The sequence below is a fragment of the Tetrao urogallus genome, assembly GCF_951394365.1.
Source record: "Tetrao urogallus genome assembly, chromosome: 22".
Taxonomy (NCBI): Eukaryota; Metazoa; Chordata; class Aves; order Galliformes; family Phasianidae; genus Tetrao; species Tetrao urogallus.
Window position 1 is genome coordinate 2,392,702 of NC_136835.1, and position 23,326 is coordinate 2,416,027.

At 52.2% G+C, this 23,326-nt stretch overlaps 3 protein-coding genes across 3 annotated transcripts in view; 2 read left to right on the forward strand and 1 right to left on the reverse strand.

Annotated features, from left to right (window-relative positions):
• Window positions 1-10: 10 nt before the first annotated feature.
• Window positions 11-3,125, forward strand: NHERF4 (NHERF family PDZ scaffold protein 4; the record flags this gene model as incomplete). Its single annotated transcript, XM_079545736.1, has 10 exons — window positions 11-53; window positions 804-831; window positions 1,093-1,157; window positions 1,313-1,524; window positions 1,653-1,839; window positions 1,925-2,061; window positions 2,153-2,357; window positions 2,465-2,661; window positions 2,796-2,966; window positions 3,084-3,125. The coding sequence occupies 10 exons, from the start codon at window positions 11-13 to the stop codon at window positions 3,123-3,125; spliced, it is 1,287 nt and encodes a 428-aa protein (XP_079401862.1).
• Window positions 3,126-3,749: 624 nt separating this feature from the next.
• On the reverse strand, window positions 3,750-6,014 carry DRC12 (dynein regulatory complex subunit 12 homolog; the record flags this gene model as incomplete). The annotated part of the gene is made up of 6 exons (XM_079545868.1): window positions 3,750-3,878; window positions 3,953-4,083; window positions 4,363-4,455; window positions 4,995-5,114; window positions 5,309-5,377; window positions 5,948-6,014. 6 exons carry the CDS (start codon window positions 6,012-6,014, stop codon window positions 3,750-3,752), a joined length of 609 nt encoding a protein of 202 aa, XP_079401994.1.
• Window positions 6,015-8,630: 2,616 nt separating this feature from the next.
• Window positions 8,631-23,326, forward strand: part of CBL (Cbl proto-oncogene) — a gene marked incomplete at both ends in the record, with an annotated part of 31,014 nt that continues 16,318 nt past the window's right edge. Inside the window, 2 exons of the mRNA XM_079545748.1 lie at window positions 8,631-8,777; window positions 13,358-13,605. Coding sequence (XP_079401874.1) covers window positions 8,631-8,777; window positions 13,358-13,605 — 395 coding nt within the window. The remainder of the gene's footprint in view (window positions 8,778-13,357; window positions 13,606-23,326) is intronic.

The following is a 23,326-nucleotide window of genomic DNA, read 5'->3' on the forward strand; positions in this document are numbered from 1 at the left end:
CACAGCGGAGATGCCCAGCGGTTGGGTGCTGCCGAAGCTGTTGAAGGTGCTGGGTATGTGGGGCCAGGCTGAAATATGGCACAAAGCCCAGGTGTGAAAGGGACTTGTCTGCTGGGCTTGGACTGAAGTTCGCTTGTGAAACCCTTGGTAGCATTAAAGTGCACCGCTTTGTTTCCTGGTGTCCGTCTTCCCCACCGTGGGACACCCAGGGGCTGTTCCTGAGCCCCAGGTGCTGGTTGAGCTCCCAGCGCTGCTGGGTGAGGGCTGGCACTGCCAGGGCTGGGAGGGCAGGGGAAACTCGGAGCTGTTTAACCATTAAACATGGGGCGTCTTGGAGAAGGCGGGGACGCCGTGCTTCCCTGCCACTTCACCCTGTACCTTGCTCCCTCGAATTCGCTGCAGCCATGAAGCAAACGGAAGGTATGTGCTGGGGCTGCAGGGCTTCGTCCCACAGAGACCCTTCCTCGTGTGCATGTCTCCAGGCTCTGCTTCTTCACGGGGCAAAACAGTGTCAGAGCCACGGAAAGCTGCGGGCACCCGGAAAAATGCCGATGGGCTGAAGGGGGGCATTGGCAGGAATCCCATCTCCAAGGGTTTGGTGCAATTGGAGGGTTTTTGAGGGAGGTGTGCAGGGGAATGCTGCTTTTTCTGTCTCTGGGGCGCTGGTTACTTTCCTCACCTCCACCCAAAAGTCCTGAGGGGCTGCGCAGACCCTGCAGGCCATGTGAACAGATGAGCCCTGAGCACCCAACTCTGCTCCCAGCTCGCTATCCTCTGCGCTGACCTCTCCTCTCCCTCTGCAGGGCTCGAGGGCGACAAAGCATCCATCATGTAAGTGCTGTGCTCCCCCCAGGCCCCACATCTGGGCAGTGCAGGGGTGGTGTGGGCTATGGCTGTCGGTCCCAGGAATGTTTTTCACAACAAGAGAGTTATAGGGGCAATCCCAAAGTGACATCCCTCCGTGGTTTCCCTTAGGGAAGAGGAGGCACTGCAGCTGTGGCCCCAGCAGGAATGGGGCTCCTGTGGGGGGGGCAGGGGAACGTGATGAGGCTGCTGCTCTAATGTGGCCTCTCCTACCCTTTATCATTGCAGAAAATTTGAATTTAACCCCAAAGATGGGATTGACAACCCCGCCTTGTCACTGGCTGAGGACATTGGTAAATATGTGGGTTTCCCCCATCAGCGTGGGGTCAGGCAGCTCTGGTCACCTGTGGGCATTGCAGGGAGGTGAATGCCTACGATAGAGGAACAGGGAGACCATGGCCCTGTTAGCATCTCTGCTGTCCTGTTCATGGGCCGTGTCCCCACGCAGATGGCGAGGCCATGGGGGAACCCCGCTTCTACTTGCTGAGCAAAGGCAGCACAGAGACCTTCGGCTTCTGCCTGCACGAGGAGCTGGGCTGCCAGGGCCACGTCATCCGGCAGGTCGAGCTGGGGGGGCTGGCCCAGCGCCGGGGGCTGCAGGATGGGGATCGGCTCCTCCAAGTCAACGGCCTCTTCGTGGACCACATGGAGCACCACCGGGTAAGCCACGAGCATCCTGGCAATGTGGGAACACCCGGGTGACCCCCAGCTGGGCACAGAGGGAGTGCAGGATGCCGGCCTCACTGGAGGAGAACCGTGCTCGGGGTCTGCAGCCTGGTCCCTTGCAGGTGGTGCAGAAGATCAAGGCCAGCGGGAACCAGGTTCTGCTGGCAGTGCTGGATGGCGACTCCTACGAAGCAGCCAAAGCGCTGGGCAGAGATCTGTCCCAAATGCTGCCCGCTGACATCCGCCCGCGCCTTTGCCACATCACACGGGACAAAAGCGGTTTTGGTTTCAGCGTGTCGGGGCCAGAAGGTAGGGAAGCAGCTGGCACTGGCAGCCTGCAGCATCACCCCACTTGGAGCATCGCCTCGCATGCTGCAGCCTGCTCCTCTTGTAGGCGTCAAGGGCACGTTCCAGCTGTCAGTGCGGCAGGACGGGCCGGCGGAGAGAGCTGGAGTGCCATCAGGCTCCTGGCTCCTGGAGCTGAATGGGCACAGCGTCAGGAGCTGCTCACACACCCAGCTGGCCCGAAAGGTGTGTGTGTGTGTGTGTGTGTGTGTGCTTTGGTGCTGGGCACAGGGCTGGGGCTGGTCGTGGTGCTGAGCATCATGCGTGTTTCCTCCAGCTGAAGCAAAGCGGCAGCAAGGTGACACTGCTGGTGGCATCCGGCCCGGTGGAGGAGTTTTACCGCCTGCGGGGGCTGCAGGTGACAGCTGCCCTGGCAGACGCCTCCTGGCTGCCCTTCAAGGCTCGGGAGCTGCACATGGTGAAAGGGGACGCTGGCTATGGGTTCTTGCTCAAGGAGGATGACTATGGCTCGGGGGCCGTAGGTAAGGGAGCCGATTAAGGGAGCTGATCCCACCCGTGCTCAGGGGCAGCAGCGCTGGGATGCCCTCTGAATGCCTTGGTGAGCATCCCTCCTCCCTCATCCCCGCAGGCCAGTTCCTATGGGACATAGACGCGGGGCTGCCGGCTGAGCAGGCAGGGATGAAGGAAGGGGACCGGGTCCTGGCTGTGAATGGTGAGAGCATCGAGGGCTTGGACCACCAGGAGACGGTGCTGAGGATCCGTGCCCACAAGCAGCAGGTGACACTGCTGGTCATCGACCCTGCCAGCGATGCGTTCTACCGCTCGGTACGTGCTGCGGATCGCACGGCCTGCAAGGTGGATTCCTCACGCCCAGACCTGCATAGTGAGGTCCTCTCCAAGACCTCCAGCTTGCCAAGGAGCTCCAGGAGTTGCATGGCTCAACCGTGATGCTCTTGCAGATAGGGCTGTCTCCTCTGCTGTTCCTCGATGACGGTGACCCTGCCTTGGGCTCCTGCACGTCCTCCCTGCCCTCTCCCAGCGACTCCCCTGGGCTCTGTCACATCGATGTGGGACCAAAGGGACCTGGCTCCTGGCTGATGACTGCTGCCAACAGCATAACCATCACACAGGTAAAAAATTTTCACTGTGCTGCTCTGAGTCTGGCATCCTCCTACCCTGTGCCCTCTGTGCTGAACTCCTGGCACCACAGGATGTGCTGCCTACCTGTCCCTCCTGTGTCCCTGCAGAGCCCATGCAGAGAGCAGAGGCAGCTGCGCCATGCATTCTAGCAGCCTGGAGCACCCTGCTTCCAGCCAGGATCCCATGCAGCACTGCTGATATACCCAGAGAACACAATGATTGTCATTATGAACAGCACTGCATCTGTGTTCCTGGGGTAGAACTTCCAGCATCACACCTACCAGAGACTCGTTTCTACTGGCCAAGGTTGGCCTCAAGCTTTTATTGAATGTAGCAGTAATCTGAAGACACTCCCACACCTCCAGGGATATCTGGGGACATAATGCTCAGCTCCAGGCTCTGGATTGCTCCCAGGAGAGCCAAGGCACTGCCCTCCGTGCCATGACCCAGGGGGCTGGACTTTGGGCTAAGGGGAAAAGGGTGCTGAAGGGACCCCCCAGCTCTCATCTGGGCTCAGGTCTGCCCTGCATGGACTCGTGCTCCCTCGTGCTCCTCCTCTGCGAACTGCTGGGTGGTACCTGCCCTCATCACAGCACTGTTCCCATGTCGCTGCTTTGGAGAGTGATTAAAGGACAAATCCACGCTGCCGTTCACGTGAGTGGTGTGCTGGGGGTCTGTCATCCAGCAGCATATTCTGGGACAGACAGAACCCCGGGGCAGCTGTGCTGATAGAGGCTGAGAGCCTGTCCTCTCCTGTGGGGGGTCCCTGAGTGCTACATCTCCAGGGGGTTGAGGCCGAACTCCTGCAGGTGCTGCTTGTGCTCCAGGCAGATGGTTGTGCCCTCCTCCTCCCAGTGCTGCCTGGCCTCTGCCATCTTGGCCAGCACAAGGTCCAGGCTGTCCTAGTTGGGGGAGAGGGCGGTGAGGAGGGGGGACTGTGCTGAAGGGAGCCACCCGCAGCCGCATCCCTGCTCACATGGAAGATCTTCTCATACTGCCTCTGCATGATGTCCATTCTGCCCTGCAGCTGGGCGATGGTCCTGTCTCTCTCTGCAAGTGCTTTGGTGGCAGCCTGCTGGGTGTGCTGGGTTTCCTGCAGCCTGGTGGCTGTGGGGTGTTGTGCACAAAGGCAGGGGACACTGTGTGGGCATGGAGAGTGTGGCACAGCCCCCACCCCGGGGTTTGGGATGGGGTGGGAGCACAGCATCCCCTTTGCTGTCAGTATCCCAAGCTCAGGGATGCGCTGGGACCGAGCTTTGCCTTCAGCTGCTGCTTGGCAGACAGCACAAGGTGAATATCTCCTGTTTCCCCTTGCTCCCCCAAATGAATGCTTTCCTGCCCTGGAGTGAACAAACCCACTCCCATCCCACACAGGCAAGGCCATACCCAGCTGTTCCTGCAGGCTTTTCACTTTTGCCTCCAGGCGCTGGCTGTGTGCTGCTGTCTGCTTCTGCAGCTCCTGGTATTGCCGGGTCATTTCTGGGAACCAAGGAGAGGAGAAAGGGACAAGTGGTGACAATAGGAGGGACAAGCAGGCAATCCCTGTGCTAGGAGCCCAGAACCTGTGGCCAGGGTTTCTCTTGCAGGCTGTGCAGCTGGAGTGGCCATGCCCCCTCTCCTTGTCCTGCTGGGCTGTGGTAGGGGCAGGAGGGAGCCCTGGGGGGGGGGGTAGAAAGTTAGTTCAACCTCTGCTGAGCGTGGGAGAGTGAAAATGAGCACGGAGTTTTGCATGTGGCAAAGACCGCAAACCTCTGGCTGAGGTTTTACCTCTGCTAAAACCATCTCCTTCTCAAACGCTGAAGGAAGCGGTGAGGCAGTGACTTCTGCAGGCTGTGGTCTGGTCTAAGGACAGCAGTTGGGGTGCAGCGAGTGCACAGCCTCAGCATGCCAATGGCATGGGTGCTTTGGGGCTGAGCAGAACAGGATGTTGGGAGAGGTGGGGTGAGCTTGGCTGGCATCCCTGGCTGGCATTGAGATGTGGGATTCCTGCACCTGCCCCTTCCCACCCCGTCCATTACCTTCGTGCATGTCTCGCTTGTCATCCTGCGCCCGTTCCAGTGCCTGCTCCAGCTCCCACAGCCTCCGCCGGAGCCCTTCAGTGTCAGCCCTCATCTGCCAGGCCACATCCCTCCGGTGAGCTGCGAGACAGAGCGCTGCTGTGGGGGCAGCGTGCTGCTGGGGTGACTGGGATCCAGCCCTTGGAGCACACTGGAGCCCGTGGCTGTATTCAAACCATAGGGCGAGATGCCCTGCCCAGCACTTTGGTCCAACACTGCATCTTTCTTAGCTTTCCCTTGCTTGCAAGCATGCTCCTGGCTCCTCCCCATCTTACCTGGGTGCTCTTGCAGCCTGTCAGCCTCCAGCGCTGCTCTCCTGGATGTGGCTGCAGCTTGGCTTTCTGCTGCCAGAGGGGAGGAAGAAGGGACGGAGTCAGAATTAGCTGGTTGGTGGGGCTTGGCCCAGGGATACTGGGAGCTGTCAGATGGCCTGGGGGCAGCCTGCCTGGAGATGTTCAACCCAGGCTGGGACATGCCTCCAGCTGAAACACTAATGCCAGGGCTGTATCTGTGCAAAGGATCGGGATGTAGCCAGTTTTACTCGAAGCAGCTTCCCTGGAGAGGTGCATGCGAGGTTGGGATTGAAAGCTGAGATTTCATGGTGAAGATTGGGAAGTAGCTGGGGACCTTAGCACACAGAGGTTCGGGGATCCTTCCAAACCCCTACCTGTGTTCCTCCAGTACACACCTCCAGTTGGAGCTCTGTAGGAGGAGCTGGGGCCTGGAGGAGCCACTGTGTTTGACCCCCCCACCCAGGTCCCACTGAGCTGCAGGGTGCGGTAGGATGCAGGATGCTTGAGCAGAGCCCAGACCCCACTGCCTCCTGTTTCTAATCAGGCACATAGGGAGGTATCAGGGGACGGAGAAGAGGGGCACGTCCCAGCTGGCGTTAGTCTGCAAGTCCCCAGACTCACCTGCTGCGTTTCCCTTTTTGTGTTGCTTCGCTCCTTTTTTCCTCTTCCCTTTGCCCTTTGGAGGCATCCTTCTGGCAAAGCTGGGAGCACAGAGCTCAATCCCTCAGGACACAGCAGCTGCCTCCGAGCCAAGCTGTTGTTGTAGCAACTGTGTGCACAGTGAGGGCAGGTTGCCTGGCCCCGCACCCGCCTCCGCTTTGCAGCAGCTGAGCATTTCTCTCCTGTGACACAGGCATGGGCCACACACACCCAGCACAGCAGTGCTGGAGTGGTCTAAAGCCAGCCCCACTGCCAGAACTCAGCTGGCTGGGTTTGGCTGCAGGATGTGGCTCCCACAAGTTTGGGTGGATTCTGTCCTATGTGTGTCCCAGAGCTGTGGTCCTGCAGCAGCCCTGCCACTGCAGGGATGGAGTGGGAAAGGTGATGCTCCCAGGTCACAGCCTGAGACAGGCCCAGCATCTCCCTCCCTTCCTGCCCTGCCTCTCCCCTCTGGCACACCCTCCTGCTTGCTCTCCTGCTTGCTGCAGTGATTTTTGTCCTGGGGACTGTGGCTGGATTTGGAGCCTCTTTATAAAACAGGACGGGGAGGAAGGGAGGGGATTTCAAACACTTATTTCTGCTCAGGATGTGATTCACCCAAAACACCTGGGAGCATATAGGTGAGATTTGCTCAGTGGAACCTAAACCTTGCTGTATGGGCAGGGCAGCAGGAGCAGTGAGCTGGCAGAGGCTCTGCATAGGGATAGAATCACAGAGTCATTAGTGTTGGAAAAGACCAGCAAGCTCAGCAGATCTAACCATAAGCCCATCTCCACCGTGCCCACTGAACCGTGTCCTCAAGTGCTGCATCTCCACCGTTCTGGGACACCTCTAGGGATGGTGACCCCACCACTTCCCTGGGCAGCCTGTTCCAACGCCTGACCGCTCTTTCTGAGCATAATTGTTTTCTAAAATCCAACTCGAATGCCACAGCCCCTTCTGCAGGGAGGGGACAGCAACCTTTCCTTGAAGCCTTGCACATGAACCCAGCCATGACCAGGGGTGAGGCATGCCCACAGCAGCAGCAGATGGTCAGGAGTGCAATTGCTCCAGCACGCTCTCTGATCTCTTTGGATCGAGGCCATGGTGATTTTTCTCTTTGGCTCCGCAAAGGCAGTGGAACCCTCCCCATCCCTTTCCCCAGGTACTTGTGGTATCCTGGAGCTGGCCAGGGCACCCTCCGGTGGTCAATCCGGCTTGACTATTAGCCAGAATCCATTAACATCTAATGGGAAAAGCCTCAGGAACACGGCCTCAATAAACGTTGACATATTTGAGGTCAATATAATCCTTAAGAAAATTTGCCCAGGTAATTAAAGCCAGACAAGGAGCTGCCTGTCCCTGAAATATATACTGAGCTCTACGAAAGGCAGTAAAATCAAGACAGAGTGCTTTAGAACCATTCGACACAGGGCTCCCAGCCGGTGCTGGGTGCTGCTTCACACCGCCCTGCTCATCCAGGGCCCTGCATCAAGCTGGTTGGCAGCCTGCAGGCCAGGGGTGTCAAAGCATTGCTGCAGTCTCTCTTCCCCTTGCAGCCCACGCCGTGATGCTGACGCAGGTTTGCAGCAGCCCTGCTTGTCACAGAGGAAGCGTTCTGGCTGGAAAGGGAGCTGAAAAGAGGATCTGAAGGCGGCACGGAAACAGAACTGAGCTCACTTTCGGGCTCACGCTGTAATTTCCAAAGGCCTGCTGCTGTCAGCTGTGTCAAAATACAGACATGCACACGGCATGGCCTGCTTTCCTCTCCCTGCTCTCCCTGCTCCCACGCTCTGGTGCAGTGCTGGCCCTGTTACGGAGGGAGATGCCACCATGCCACCAAACACCACCTTAGGATGCCTTAGGATGGCACCAGAGATCTGCTTCACTTTGGTTCTGCTTCCACGGAGGGAGCAGAGGCCACGGCCTTCTGTGCCCTGTGCCAGCAGCCTTCCCACTTATGGTCGCTGTGCTGAGGCCTGGCCGGCACAAAGACACAAGCAGTTACAAGGTGATGGTACAGCGGGTTCTGGGGGCACACAGGCATGGGGAAGCTCTGTGCCGGAACAGGACAGCCCTGCTTCCCGCTTTCAACGCTTGCCAGTTCTTTATTTGGGGAAAAGGGAAGCTGGTTTTTAGAAAGGGGAAATCGTCTGTTGTGCAAGAGCCGCAGAACAGCGCGGAACGGCCCGAGGGCAACGCGCCGCCAGCGGGACCCGTTCCCATGGCAACACCGCCCCACCCCGCCCGCACTAAACATGGCCGCCGCGCCGCCCTCCTGCCGCTCTGCGCATGCTCCAAACAGACGAGGCGTGTCCTGCCGCTCGGCCCTCCGCTCGCCTCCTTCCTACTGGGCGCTGACGCCAGCCAATGGGCAGCGGCTCCTCCCCGGAGGGGGGGGCGGAGCGTGGCGCGCGGAGGGGACGGCCCGCCAATCAGCGCGCGGCGTGGCCGGGGCGGAGGGCGGAGCGGCGCTGGAGCCGGGCGCCCCCCGCCGCCGCCGCCGCCGCCGCCGCCACCGCCCGCGGCTCTCTCTGTCGCCGCCCGCCCGGCCCTGCCCGGCCCGGAGCTCCTCACGGCCGTCATCTCCGCAGGGCCGCGGCCCGGTGCCGCTCAGGGTGGGGGCGGCTGTGGGCTCTCGGTCGGCCGCCCCCGCGCTGCCCTCATGTCGGCTCCGTTGAAGAAGGGCCCCGGCGGGCTGATCGGGCTGATGAAGGACGCCTTCCAGCCGCATCACCACCACCTCGGGCCGCATCAGCCCGGCGCCGTGGATAAAAAGATGGTGGAGAAGTGCTGGAAGCTGATGGATAAGGTGGGCCCGGGCGGGGGGTGGCACCGGGGTGACTCGAGGGGTGGGCCGGGCTCGGGGGGGGCTGTGGGACGCGATGGGGCGAGGCTGTACGGCGCTGTGCTGCTATGTGATGGGATTGGGGCTGCACTGCTGGAACAGCACGAAATGCTGTGTAAAAGCCTTTGCAAAAATAGAATCAGATTCAACGATAAGCACCCAAACCTCGCGGTGTGGGAATGGACGGGGACTTCTCGCAATCCCAGGTTTCGGTGCTGGGGTCGGGCATTCCCCTCGTGTGGCCTTCGTGCCGGCAGGAAATGGCCATGGGCACAGCAGGGCGGCAGCCCCCGGCCTGGAGCTGTGGCCCTGTGTGTCGCTGGGAGAGATCCTGGTGAGCAGCACATCGTGGGTTCTCGTGGTGTGCATAGGGTGGCCCAGTAAGCGAATGTAGAAACATAGAACAGCCAGGGTTGAAAATGATCATCCAACTCCAACCCCTGCTGTATGCAGGGTCACCAGCCAGCAGACCAGGCTGCCCAGAGCCACATCCAGCCTGGCCTTGAATGCCTCCAAGGATGGGGCGTCCACAGTCTCCTTGGGTAACCTGTTCCAGTGCATCACCACTCTCTGGGTGAAAAACGTAGGTATCGTGGTTGGGCAGGAAATAAAAACGTCTGATGTGTTTTTCCCTGCGATTGTGATAATTCTTGTTGCTGTCGAGAGCTGAGGTTAGGCTTGGTGTGCTGCAGACTGCAGTGTGTGGTGGATTGTGCTGGATTCAAGGCAGGAGGACAGCCCTGAGGAGCAGCACAGCCTCGATGCAAAGATCCCAGCGGTCCCTGGAGAGTGTCACCCTCCCCCAGGAGCACAGTGTATCTCCCTCCCTCACCCCATTACCCCCTGGGTTTATGCATTTCACCTCTTTTCTCTCTTTTCCATTGCGTTGATGCATGCAGTGTCTGAATCTCCTGCAGTCGGTGCTGTGGAAGGCAGGGTAGATGACTTTCTTCAAGACGTATTAAATGATGCTCATGCCAGGAAATCACTTTGCGTTGGCTGGCTCCACAAAAGGCACGGTTTATGGTTGCACCCTGCTGGGTTTGTGATGAGCTTTGATCACCTTCTGCAGAGAGGGACTGGGATCCAGTGTGAAGTCTTTTGAGAAGTGCCAGTGGCTGCCTCTGACGCACACTGAGGGCATAAATATAAGGGCTAAGGTGGGAAGACTGGTTTGAAGATGAGCACAGAAATGTGATTCTGTTGGGAATAAATTCAACTTGCAGGCACAACTTGGAGGAATGCAAATCTTCCTCCTTGCTCCTGTGATATAGAGGTGAATGGCAGTCTGTGTTTGCCCTGATGAGGTGGGCTGCTCTAAGGAAAAGGCTGGCCTGCAGACACTTAGGTGTTTTGGATTGTTGCGGGCTGTTTCGGGTATGCATTCACTACAGGTCTATGAGAGCCATCCTTGGCTATTCCCCATCTCCACCATGAAATCACCAACAGAAAAGCCAAGATAAAGGTACAGTTGTTTGCCCCAAGTCAAAGGAAATGCTAAAAGCACCGGCTTCCCAATTTTGCTCCTAAGCAACACCTGAAAGCTCTGGCTCTAGGCTTAATTTTTTTGAGTCTTAGACAGCTTGTTGTGCAGTGTGATGGGAGCAGGAGGGAGATCTGACGTTGAAAAGCCTCTCTGATTTCAATTAGCTTTAGTTGTGTAAATGCACACTGAGAGTTGCAAATATGTGTATGAAATTGCCAGGCCTTCATACAGTGGTTGTGGATCCAGTGGTGAGAAGGGGTGCGTGGGAGCTATTGAAAGTGGGTTAGTTTTCTGGGCCAATTAAATGAAGGTACAGGTGCAAATGAAGAAAAAACAACTTGTGTGCATGTTTAATAGATGATGTTTTCCTTGCAGAGATGTGTGCTGTACATACAGTGCGTTCATGGCCTGATTCCTCAGCCTGCATAATGAACAGGGGCTGTCAAAGCAATCGTGCATCTCTGCTTCTGGATGTGACTGATGAATTTCCTATGCAAGTTGATTCTTGTCCAAATACTTTCCCCGTAATGTTCTCCATAAGCTGCCTGATGTATTCCTGCCTTTCAGATTCTTTAACTTGAAGTTCTAATCGTTGCCCTGATTGCACTCTTAACACACAGCACAGCCCTCTGCGTCGCTGTCGTGGCCGTGCAGAAGGATGCACACCTGCACTCAACTGGGTGATATCTGTGCATTTATCTCTGAAATATCAGCGCCCTTCTGAGGATGGGCATGTTGTCAGGCATCTTGTGAGCCTGCACAAACAGCACAGTAAGCAGTGCAGTCACTTCCTTGCAGCATCTCGAACCTGGTGTATAGATTGGTTCAAGTGGGAGGAACTGCTTTTCATTTGTTTTTATCAGGCTTGCTCATCTTATCACTGTCTTCAGCAAATAAAGCAGTGCTCTGTGTAAGAAAACATACAGTGTGTTGGCTGGTGAAATCAGCTCTTGGTTTTTTACATGTGCAGCTGTAATTGGGAATGGCTTCTTCCAGATGTGGAGGGGCAGCAGCTGATGCAGACCACCTGGATGCACTTCAGGGATTGCTGTTGTGGTCCTGAAGCAAGGTTTAAGGGGTGCAGTATGGTGCAGTGAAACCTGGCAGAGGAAGATGAGCTTAGAGGTAACTCAGAACAGCCTGCTGATGTTACTGAGCTTCTGAAGCTGATACTGAGAAATGCCTCTGTAGGTCACCTTCCTTGCAAGTAGCAGAGCCGGGTACAAACACAGCAGGAGATAAGAGGAGTCTGAGTAGCTTTTCTTGTACTGCTGTCTCAAGGTGAGATGTCATTTCAACAGAACTTGCTCTTAAGGAAAGAGTCGTAGCGTTTCTGAGCAGTGCTGGAGAACTGTGCCATGGTGCAGTGGTTCCAGGGGCTGGGCAGCTCTGCAGTGCATCCCCAGCCCACGGCACAGAGCAGAGGTGTCTGTGCTGGAGCCTTTCTGCCATCAGGCAACAGGTCGGTGGCCCTGGCAGATGGGCTGGCTCCAGCTTCCTTGTGGATAGGACATAGGATGGCAAAATGGAGAGCACAGTGAAGTGAGAGGGATGTTTTGTGGGGCATCCTGTGGGAACTGTGCTTTGCAGGACTTCTGCAGGGACGTGTTGGAATCGCCGCTGAAGTTGGTGCAGTACTGACTCACAGGGTCTGCTTCTGTGGCTGGGTGTTTTCCAACTGTTCTCTATTATAGATGACTGAGAGAAGGGCATACTCAGACCTGTGTGCCTATTTAATGTGGCTTCCTCATAAGAACTGCTTTTGTTAAGTTTTTAAGCCACTGTGTAAGAAAACAGTCTCTATGGAGGAAGCGATTTTGCTGCCTGGGGAGCATATTTAGGATCTGCCCATGCTCTGCAGTGAAGCTGGTTTTATCCAGGGGACAAATGTGTTGACTCAGTTTGTTGATGTGGTTCGTTGTAGTGTTCACAGGCTCCAAGGAAGCAGCAATTGAAGCATCCAAATCAATTGGCTAAGTCAGCTGCGTGACCACCCGTCGCTGGTTGAGGATTCCTAACACACACAGGGGCCATTTTGGTGCTTTAATTTCCATCTCCTCTCAGGGAAGGTTTTCTAGGCAAGCAGTTCTCTAAATGTCAGTCGGATTTTTCTGTTTGTTTGTTAATATGCAGGGTGCCCATCTCTTCAGTGACACAGTCCTTCTCAGTCAGCTCGCATTGGAGGCTCTGCTGTAAGTCAGCTGGCAGTGGAGATGGCTCTTAACCCTTCAGGGTTCCTTTTTACAGCCCTCAATGGCAAAGTGAAACGCTAAAGCTTGGTTTCAGCCTCAATTTATTTGTTTTACAGCAGTGCTGAGGTGCTTGAGGGAAGCAGGGAACCAGCAGATCGCTCAGGAAGCTTTCTAGGTGATCTTTAAGGTCCCTTCCAACTCGAGCCATTGTGATTTCCCAAGGCTTTGTGGAGGTGTTGTCTGCATGAGGACATCGTGCATGTGGCTGTCATTAATAGACCTCATTAGTGTGCATTGGTGTTAGGCTGTCAGATAACTTGCACTTTAGCAAAGAGCTTTAAATAGCTTTATTTTGTGCTGCTTTTCTGCTTGCATCTGATGGAAGAGGCTGAAGCTGGAAGCGGTTATCTAGCAGGGCAGGAGTAAGGCTGTGCGAGCTGCTTTCTCAGTTCTCCAAGTTCTGAAACTGGGCTCAAAACAGTGGAACAGAATAGCAGTTTTGGTTCTTCTTACAACTGACAGCACACCAGTAATTTTTCCAATTGCCATTTTGCCATTCTTTCTCCCTTCCCTTCTCTCATTCTAGACAGCAGATAACGTTGGCAGCAGTAGGTGGCAGAGAGCCTTCTTTTATTCTCCCCCATCACAAACTTATTATCACAAGACCTTGGTGTATATAGTGAAAACCTGTAGTAAGTTCAGCTTGCATCCTGTTGTGCTTTGGTCTCTAGGCTTGCCCAGTGGCTGGGCTCCCTGTCTGAGCGGAAGAAATGTGGTTTGTAAGTAACACGGGATGGTCTGGAAGTGACTGATGGCTTGCTTGCTAGTTTTAAGTTCTAAAAATGACTGTTGTTGATGATCCACAGGTGGTACGCCTGTGCCAGAACCCAAAGCTGGCCCTGAAGAACAGCCCACCCTACATCCTGGACCTGCTGCCCGACACCTACCAGCACCTCCGGACCATCCTGTCACGTTACGAGGGGAAGATGGAGACCTTGGGAGAAAACGAGTACTTCCGTGTGTTCATGGAGAACCTGATGAAGAAAACCAAGCAGACCATCAGCCTCTTCAAGGAGGGGAAAGAGCGGATGTACGAGGAGAACTCTCAGCCTAGGTAACGGGGGGAAAAAAGCATTCCGATATACGTGATCCTAATGTGCTTTAGTGAAGTGATGTCTGCTGGGTGACGTGTCTGTACATGAGAACAGACTGATGAAATTTAAGGCTAAGTGTAGAGTTTCAAGCAAAATACACTTGGTTCTAGTGAAATCAGAGTGCAGGGTGTGTGTTCAGAGCCTGCGTGGCCCTTGTTGTGCAGTTCGGGTTCATTCGGTGCGTGTGAGCAATAAAGCGTGCTGTGAAAAGGTCTTATTCCCTTCGTAAAGGATGATAAGATTCAGAATAACCTTTCTGGCAGTTTTAGGAAACAGAAGAATGTTCTGTGTTCTGTAGCAAAGCAGTTATCTTTGGGCTTTGTCTGGATCCTCAGGAGCGCTGTGCTGTACTTGAAAGGCTGCATCTTCATTTGGCTTTAAGGGGAGCTAGGGTGACTTAAGGGAAGAATACAGCTTTGGGAAACATTGATCTTATGCATTTGTCCAACTGCTGGCAGCAAGATGTAATGGGCGGAGGCATACAAAGCGTGCACTTGCCATTTAAAAGTCATTTCAGCTTTTTGCAGCAGGCACTGAATTAAGAAACAGTGGAAAAAAAAAAAAAAAGTGAAACAACCCAGTAGCTGAACGTAATTGCTCTGGGGAGAATATGTGGTTAACGCCCTGGCAACTACTTGCTTGAATTACTGTGGGGTGAAGAAAAAAGAGAAGTGCTGGCACATGTTTCTGGTATATATTGAACTCTCTGTAGCATATTCTATAATGCTGAACTCCAGCAAGTCTGTTGGAGTGGCTGCAGAAGCTGCTGATCATGCTGTTTGATTTCTCATTGCCAGTGATGAAGAATGAATTAAGAAATAAAGATCTCTTTTAGAGTTGCTCTTTAGCATTGCTTTATCAGATGAGACTTGCAGTTACCTTGCTGGAGATGGGGCTTGAGAGTGTGAATATGGCATCTTCATGTGGTCTGACTGTCTCCTTTAGAAGTTTAGTTTTCTGTGTAAACCCACAGCAACTGAGCTCTGAGTCTCCTGCTTATTTGATTGGATTGTTCTTCGACCTGGTGACAGATGGATGACCATTGGAGATGGTGACTTTACAGTGCAACAGGTTGCTCCTGAAATATCTAAAGTAGAAGTTATTGCTTATGGTTTGTATGTCGCTGCCACGTAATACGGGTGATATTGTTTTCTAGAACGTTCACAGTTGCCTCCAGAAACACCTGAGGGTACGTGAAACCCTTCAGGGTTTATCTGATGCTTGTTCTGGTTAGCTGTGCGTGCGTTGTGATCCGCCTGTCGTCAGTGTGGAACATCTGATGAGCAAATGGAGGATAGCCGTGTCAGTAGTAGGTTCAACCTCTCCCTTCCTGTCCCTTGGTATTTCAGAGGGAAGCAGAGAAATGTTTTTGCAGAGTTAAGCATCCCGGAAAAGCTCCTCGTTCCATCTGCGCTCAAACAAATTGGTAAAAGGAGCAGGAGGATGCGAATGAATGAACTCAAAGAGGATTCCAGCAGAGGTGACAGGAGTCTCTGGTGATTTGCTAATTGTGCCATTCATAAATAAACAATTTACCAGAGAAGCAACTGCAGTGAGACTTATAGACCTAAGTGTGAAAGCAGAATCGCATCCCAGCTGGTGTCGTGGCATCTCCCGCTTCGTGCTCAGCCCAGGAAGCAGCAGTTACTGTTTTGGCACAGAGGGCAAAATACGCTTATCCTGGGGCTGGTAACAGGAGTGGTAACCTTCTCAATTCTCTAATTTGTTGTAGAGAAGAAAGAGAGTGTGCATGTAAACCATGTGCCAGTTCAAGAGATAGCTCTGCCCAAAGCATGCTGCTGCTGGTTCAGCTATAGGGAATCTGCTAATTGCTGCACTTCCAGCAACTGTGCGGCCTTTGGGAAGCTGATAACTGAATGCTGTTCATTTGTTTCTTCTTCAATTGACTTAAAAGAAACGTTGCCATCGATGCACCTTTTGATTTAGAAGGTAAGATGTTCTTACCTTGTTAGGAGTTGAAGGCAAAAGTGGTGTGGTTTTTTTTCTGGTTTTGTTTTTTTTCTTATGTCTGTAAGCATGAATGAGTTCAAATATCCAAAGCGTGGGAGAAACTTTCTGGAAGCTTGTCAGCATCCTGCAGAGCAAACAAATATAACTTGAATCTGGTATTCATTGCAAGCACACTCATGGCAGTGCGTGTGTGCATATGTATGTATATATAAAAAATCTGTCTTGATCTTATGTAAGCTAATGTTTGTCTACAGTGTTTTGGAAACATGCCTTTAGAAATCTAATTTGGTGTACCGAATAATCACTTTTTCTTGACTTTTTCTGGCATTTTTTTTTCTGTTGTCCTTGAAGCTTCTTTCTTCCTGTCTTCCAGATTTAGCATTCGGTTTGTTTCCTGTTGTGTAGCCGTTGTTTTCCTCCCCCCCAGAATCTCTTGATGTAAAGCAAATGCACTGTTGTGACATTTGCATAAGTAGCGTGCAAACCTTGCAGGTGTTTGCTGCTAGCAAACGTGTCAGCCATTAGAGATGCCCAAAGTGTCTGAGGCTGTGGGAGCAGATTTGTCTTCAGACTTGAGCATCAAAGCAACCAAAGCTGTTTTTCTTATTTCTAAATCCCTTTGTGCCTTTGCTCATACTTTTCACAGACTCTTCTGCGCATCCTTTTGCACTGGGCCGAGGCAGAACCTGGGCAGAGCTGCAAGGACCATCGTGTCTTGTGGCTGCTGGTGCTGCATTACACGCCTCTCAGAGCTGCAAGATGTGTGGCAGGCAATGCCAGTGCTCTGCAGCACTGCAGTGTGTGCATGTTCTGAGCAGGCTGCATGGGAGCACAGCACGGATGCTGCTGGGGTTTGCTGTAAGGCAGGCTTAGTTTAAAATCCACAAGCAGAAATAAGGTTGTGTTTGGACGTCAGAAGGTGTGTTTATGCACAGCACAACACAAGCCTTGTTTGAAAGTGAGAATAACACACCAAGAGCAGGGCTAGGACAGCCTCGCATGCTCACCCGCTGTACTACGGATGTGGGTGAGTCTTTGTTCCTTCAGTTTTAGTCCAGCTGCAATGGTGGAGCTGTTAAACGCTCTCCTGTGTCATACCTCAACGGTCCTCGTGGTTCACACACTGCTGTCAGCCCTCAAGGCTTCCTTTCTGTCCTTGGGCAGCGTGGTTGGCTGTAGTCATTCAGCTGACGCTGGTACCAACTTCCACAAATCCATCCTGCAGTTGCTGCAAGGGGAACTTGCTTGTCTATTTTATTAGTAGAGCTTGGAAGATGACTATTTAAATTCTGCTTTAGGTCACTTGCGTTTCTATTTAAAAATCAGCACTGTTAAGGGTGCTGTGTTGCACTTCCTGACTGAGTATGCGTGGTAACTTCTTGTTTCTGCTTATAGACTGAGTAGGCACGTAGATATGCTTCAGTGTGGTGACTTCTAAGTAGGTTTTCTTATTTAGCAGAGGTGCAGGGTTACTCTGAGCACTGAATTTGGCTGCTCGTAGTGGTTGCCCTTGCTAAATGGGCTCTTTGGTCTCTAAAATTGGTATGTGAGAATCTGCTGGGCTAACGAAGTTAACATTGCAGGGTTTGGTATTGGGGTCAAATAGTATTTCAGGAGCTGATCTATCATTCTTGATATCATTTGGTGTGCTGGAGGTGTGTGGGACCAGCAGTGCTGTTGAGGATGCAAGCATTTCTGGAACTGCTGGCTTGTATTCTTCATAGATCCCAGTGCTTCCTGACACAGAAGGTATTTAAGACTTGGTAAAAATGAGGAAGCAAACCACCCAGAAGTGAAGCTTGTCTGCTATACAGCCAAAGCAGTATTTTCACAGGATACCCAACAGATCGACACACAAAGGACCTGTAGTGGGAAGCCTCCCTTACTTGGGAGAGGAGAAATTAGGGCAAAGAGTCCCATTTTCAGTCATGAATCAGCTTTACTGAATATGTGAGAGTGTCTGCCCTAAGGGGAAACTCAGATAAGTTGTTTCCTGAAGAAAATCAGACCATTGTGAACGTTTCCACGTGAGAATTGAGTCAGTGCGTGGGGGCAGGTGAAGGGAGAAGTAATTACTCAGGATATCGACTGATTATTTAGGAAATAGCACGAATGATTTTGCAAGCTGGGCTTGCACGCTCCAATAAGCAGTTAGCAAAATTAATGCGTTTGTAGAAGAGAAAATGAACTTGGACAGGGAGTGGCACAAACCCTGCCTGTAACAAGGGAAGTTTTGGGAAGCTGTCTGTGTTTAACTGTTGTCTTCCTGACAGAAGGGATGCTGGCTCAGCAGGATTTCGTATTCTTCTCCAGCTCCAGTCCTGGAGACTGATTTACACAGGAAAAAGCTACCGGGGATTTAATGTGTACTCAAAACGACCGTGTGTGTGTCCCTCAAGGGGAAGGAAATGCGTGAAGAATGACTTGGAAAAAGGATTGGAATGTAACAATTCGGAAAGCATTGGTGCAATGCCATGACCCAGGAGAGCCCTCCGGAGGAGGTTCTGCTCTGATCACGTATTTGGGAGTGCTTGCACACCCACACGCACACACTGCGAGCTGCTCCTCCTGCTGCTGCTTCCTTCCAACACAGCAAAGACTTTTATTTTTTATTTTTAAACAAAACCCACTGGTGTGAAGCCTACATCTGCATTTAAATTAGAACATCTTAAAGAAAAGAGCAGGCTCCAAAGCTGCCCACAAGAAAGGTTTCCTTGCCAGGCTCCAGCATATGAGCGCTAACTAACTGCTTATTACCCAAGGAGAAATTCATTATCATTTAAATGTTGTTGGGGAGAGGAATGTGAATTATTTCTCTTTAACTCTGCTTTAAACTGCTAGTTGAGGTGGTAATTACGGAACTCAGATAAGGCTTCGTATCATTGGCCTAAGCTTGCATTCATCTTCATTTTTTTTTTGGTCAGAATTTGTACTGCTGTCTTGAAAATCTGTTTATGGGCCAAGGTATAATAATGGTCTGCAATAACCTTCCAGCTTATTGCACAATGGGGAAGTAAACTTTTATTCTTCTCAGAGTCTGTGAAAGTGTAGAGCTTTATGCAAGGCCAGCTCTGTGCGCTCCCTGGATGGATGGTGGTCCTGCAGTTTAGTCAGGAGGGGTGACCACCTAAAATGTGGAGGGTTTTGATGCTGGCCAAGTGTGCTTCTGCTTCTTGGCAACTGTGCTGTGTTGGTTGGGTGCTCAGCTTGCATGCACAGGGCCAGGCTTTTGTGTTTGAGGTCTCAATGGGTTTGAAGAGGGCCGTAGTTGGGGCTGTGCTGCAAGCAGCATTGCATTGCATGGAGCTTTGCAGGGCTGAAGGGCAGCAGTGACAACAGCTCCGCTTGCTCAGGTCACAGCACCTTCAGCACCGTGGGTTTAGTGAGGGAAGCCTCAGAACTGCAGGATGGATCAGCTGTTTTTGTGGCTCTATAAAGAACGAAACAGCAAAGCCTGCACCCATTTAAACCAAAAAGTGAGTTGGAAGTGAAACCTGTACAAACAAGTCACGATAAGCGTGTTGCTTGCTTCCTTTTTCCCAGACAAGCACTTCCACAAAACCGAGGTGGTTTTAGCAGAGTGTGAAAAAAGCAGTGAATTCCCTGCTGGGAGATGCTTGCACGCTGCTGGCTGTGTGTTTTGCAGGTCAGGGCTCAGTGCTGCTGCAGAAGGTGACTTCTGTTGAACTAGCAATAGTTAAGTGGAATTTCATTCACTTCCTGTGTTGCAAGTTTTGTTGAAAGTAGTTCCGTTGTAGCTATTTTTAAAGCTGATCACTGTGCATAAAGGGCTCTGAAGCTGTTTGAGTTATGAAAGTCAGCTCGGGAGCACCTCTAGCATTCCCACTTGCTGCTGGTTGTGCATGGTGCTTTGTGCTGACACGAAGATGAGAACCTGGTGCAGTTGTTCCTTCTGGGACCAGGTGCAGCCACCTAGCTGCCCAAATGGGCTGGAGCTGCTGCTGGTTGGCGCATAGCTGCTAACAGCTGAAATGCATCTGTTACACGATAACCTCGTGCCTTTGTGGTTTCTGAAACGTGAGTTTGACTTATTGATGAGTTAAAACAGGCTGACTTATTCAAACTCTTGCATATATAAAGTAGTTGTAGTTTTTTTTTTTCCTATCTGGCTGTTTGCAGGACCTTGAGAGCTGTGGTTTCATTAATTTCCTAAGGCCTGAAGCTTGTGCTTCCATTTATCCACATGGGCACAAACCCTGTCTGATGAGTGCCATCCTGCATGTAACTACACACTGACTTCAGGAATGATAGAGTAGGAAACTTGGATTTCCATAGCTGTAATTCCTTGCAGCAGCACTTAGTGGACAGTATTCTTCCATAATGAGCACGTGATGAAGGATTTTAGATCCTCCATTCTAGTTTCCAGCACTGCCTGTGCTTCAGCTGCCTTGCCTGTAAAATAAGGTAAATCACTGGGATTTTTTGCCTCTAGAAAGTCCAATATGATCTCATATTCGGAATCACAGAAGAATCATAGAATGCCCTGGGTTGAAAAGGACCACAGTGTTCATCCAGTTCCAACCCCCTGCTGTGTGCAGGTCACCAACCAGCAGCCCAGGCTGCCCAGAGCCACATCCAGCCTGGCCTTGAATGCCTGCAGGGATGGGGCATCCACAGCCTCCTCGGGCAACCTGAAGCATATCCAAGTCCTGAAGGAAGCCTTGTCCATCAGCAGCAGGGTCAGTAGCACGTGATTACAGAAAAACAACCATTAATTGCTCTATTACTGAAATAATCACAGTGTGCTGGCAGCTCTGTGTGGCCTCTCCCTTGGGGTGCAGCCCTACAGCTGCAGTGCTATGGGTCAAATTGGACCTTGAGTTGATTGTAAAAATGTACTTTGTTTTTTCCAGCAGCAGCAGCAAGGAACAGTGCAGCCATCAGAGTGCTTTACTTCACTTTGAGCAATCATCTCCTTTCCAGGCCACCACAATGATGCAGAATTTCTAAAGAAAGGGAGCTGTGTGTGGGAGCTGCCCTAGGTGCTTGTGTTAGTTCTGGGGAAACACAATCAGAAACTGCATCATCTCCCTTAGGAGCCCTGACTTGCAGTCAATGGATTAGTGTTACTGTCAGACACTCCCACATCCTCTCTGATGCTTTCTTTCCTTAACTTTCCATCAGACTAAATAAGCGTGCTTTGCTTTCTTAAAAAACACTCACCAGACATTTGTCATTTTTCCATGGACTGAGATTGCATTTTGTGTTTCGGGTCGTGCCCCTTCAAACAGCCAAGTTTGCATATAGAGAGCCTTATCTTCAGTTTTGAGTAGGATGGTTTTACTGAGACTTAGGTGCTCTGATTTGACTTTATTACCCTCTTGGTTTTCATCATTGATTTATAACTGAGCTCAGCTTGCTGCTGTTCTTTATGAAATAACAGCATTGAATTCTGTTTCAGGGCTGAGGTGAAGGGGTGGCTGTCCTCTTCCCTTGAAGAATCTTTGCTAAAAGCAGCCTGTACCTAAAAATGCTGAGCATTGCTCGTGCAGAACCCCTGCTCACATCAGCAAGAGTGCAAATAGAAAATCCCTCTGGAAGTTGCCTTAGATAAGAAATGCACACCATAACTTCCAAACAATTGGAGCGTTTTGTAGTTGCCTGTCTCACGGCAGCTCTGCACAGCGCTGCGTGCAGCACGCTTTGCACGGAGTAGCTTTGCAGCCCTAGTGCTGCATCAGGGCATGTTGGTGCAGTACTGAGCCAGTGGAGGAGGAGCAGGATCATCCCGTGCCCGTCGGTTTGCTGAGAAGTAGCTGAGAGATGTTGGAAGGCAATGACAAACCTCTGGCTGGCGCCGGTGGAAGAGGCAGCGCTGCCTTCACGTTGCCTTGAGGTAAGGCTGATGTAGCCCCCGAGCCCACGAGGTGCTGCGCGATTGTAACGTGGATTAATTGAACTAATTGCATCGCTGCAGCAGCAAGAGGCAACGCTGAGATTAGAGCGGTCCTCTGCTGTTAATGGCTTTGCAAGACCGAGCCTGCACGGAGGAAAAACGCTTTGTCCAGCAAACAGGAAACTGGAGGAGAGAGCTCTGCTCGGGCTCTGGGGGAGGGAGCAGCCCTGGTGTGCCTGGAAGTGCCCGGCTGACCTCCGGGCTTCCGCTGCAATGCGTGGAGCCGAGCAGGAAGGAAGCAGCGACCGCAGCGCCGGGGGACGGAGCCCGCACAGCCAGCAGCCTGCAGCTGAGCAGGGCGGTCACAGCCTCCCCAAAGGCACTGCTGCACACCGGCGTCGCTGCAGCCCTTGTTGCTGTGAAGGCGGCACGATGCTCAGGGTGCAACCGCAGCTGAGGAAGCCCTGTCGGTGTTGCTGCTTTGTTGCTGCCTGTTAATGGCCCCGTGCTAAAGCTGCAGGTGTTTCTCAGCAATGTGTTTGGTCACTGCATCGAGTGGAAAAGTGTGTTGGGTTTCCACGCTTTCGTTCTTTGTGTGTGTGGTTCATTCTGTGCTTGCAAGCTTTGCACGTGTGTGTGAAGCTGCTCGCCGGGAACAGGAGATCCCACCCCAAGGGAGCTGCTGCTCTGCTCCACACCTTTTAGCAAAGATTCTTCAAGGAAAGAGGACAGCCAACTGCTGCGCAGAGATGTGCTGCAGTTCTTTAGAAGCTGATGCAGGTGTTGCCTTCAGCTCGTTGCAAGCAGCCAGGAGAGCCCATTGATGTGGCCTGTGCTCCTTGGGTGAGGTTTTGACAGATGCCTGTGGCAGGTGCTGAAGTTCCTCTGATGGCCTGTGGGATTTAGGTGGCAAGCTGTGGCTGGTGGAGCTCTGGGACAGCACTTGGTAGCAGCCTTTGTGTCCTCCCAGCAGCTTGGTAGGGGCCCTGCTAGTCTCTAAGAAACACGGAAGGAACCCTGCAGGTCTGCGGCCAAAAAGATTTGAGATTTTATGACCTAAATTGCTTAAATGTTCTTTGAAAACATTGCCACGTTTTGTGGGTGAACGCTTGTTTCTGTTCAGCTACAGAGATAAGGACAGTTGCTGATGTTACTAAAATAAAATACCATCACAATCACCAAGCACTGAAATGCCAATGAAAACAAGATAACAGGCTGTAAGCCTCACTGTAGCTGCAAGCATTCACTTGGTCTATATTCATTTACAAACGTATAACTTGACTTGTTCAAATAAAGCAGCTTTTTAAAGGGAATGTGATTTAGCACAGGATTGGTAACTGGTTGCTGTATGCAATCTGGTTTCTAACCTAGAGCCTTCTGTAATCTGCTCTTCTTTGTTTACGGCCCGTGCTTTTCCTGTTTTTGTTTGCAGAAGATATGACTCAATATTTGTACAAAATGATGGCAACTTCAACCTAAGACCTGAAAGTGTTCAGGCCTTTCTGCAAACCTCGTGTCCCTCCGTGTGTGTGTGTGCTTTAAAGTCATCATTTGTTTATCCACACCGAAGGTTGCCGAAGGAAGTTGTTCTTCTGTCTGCCTGCTGGGCTCAGCTCAGTGCAGGCACTTCCTGAAGCACAACGAGAGGAGAGAGCTCTCCCAGGACTGAGCGAGCACACAGCAATGCAATTTGTCTCCTTGCAGTGCACCCACTTGCTTTTTGTTAGACTGTGCCCTTGTTCCTGTAGCTTGTTTCTCAGCCCATCATACCACAGCGTGTGGGAGTGAACAACTGAAATGATGCTCCTTCCTACTGCTGAGTGCTGTAGGTGCTCACTCCCAGCAGGATAGGG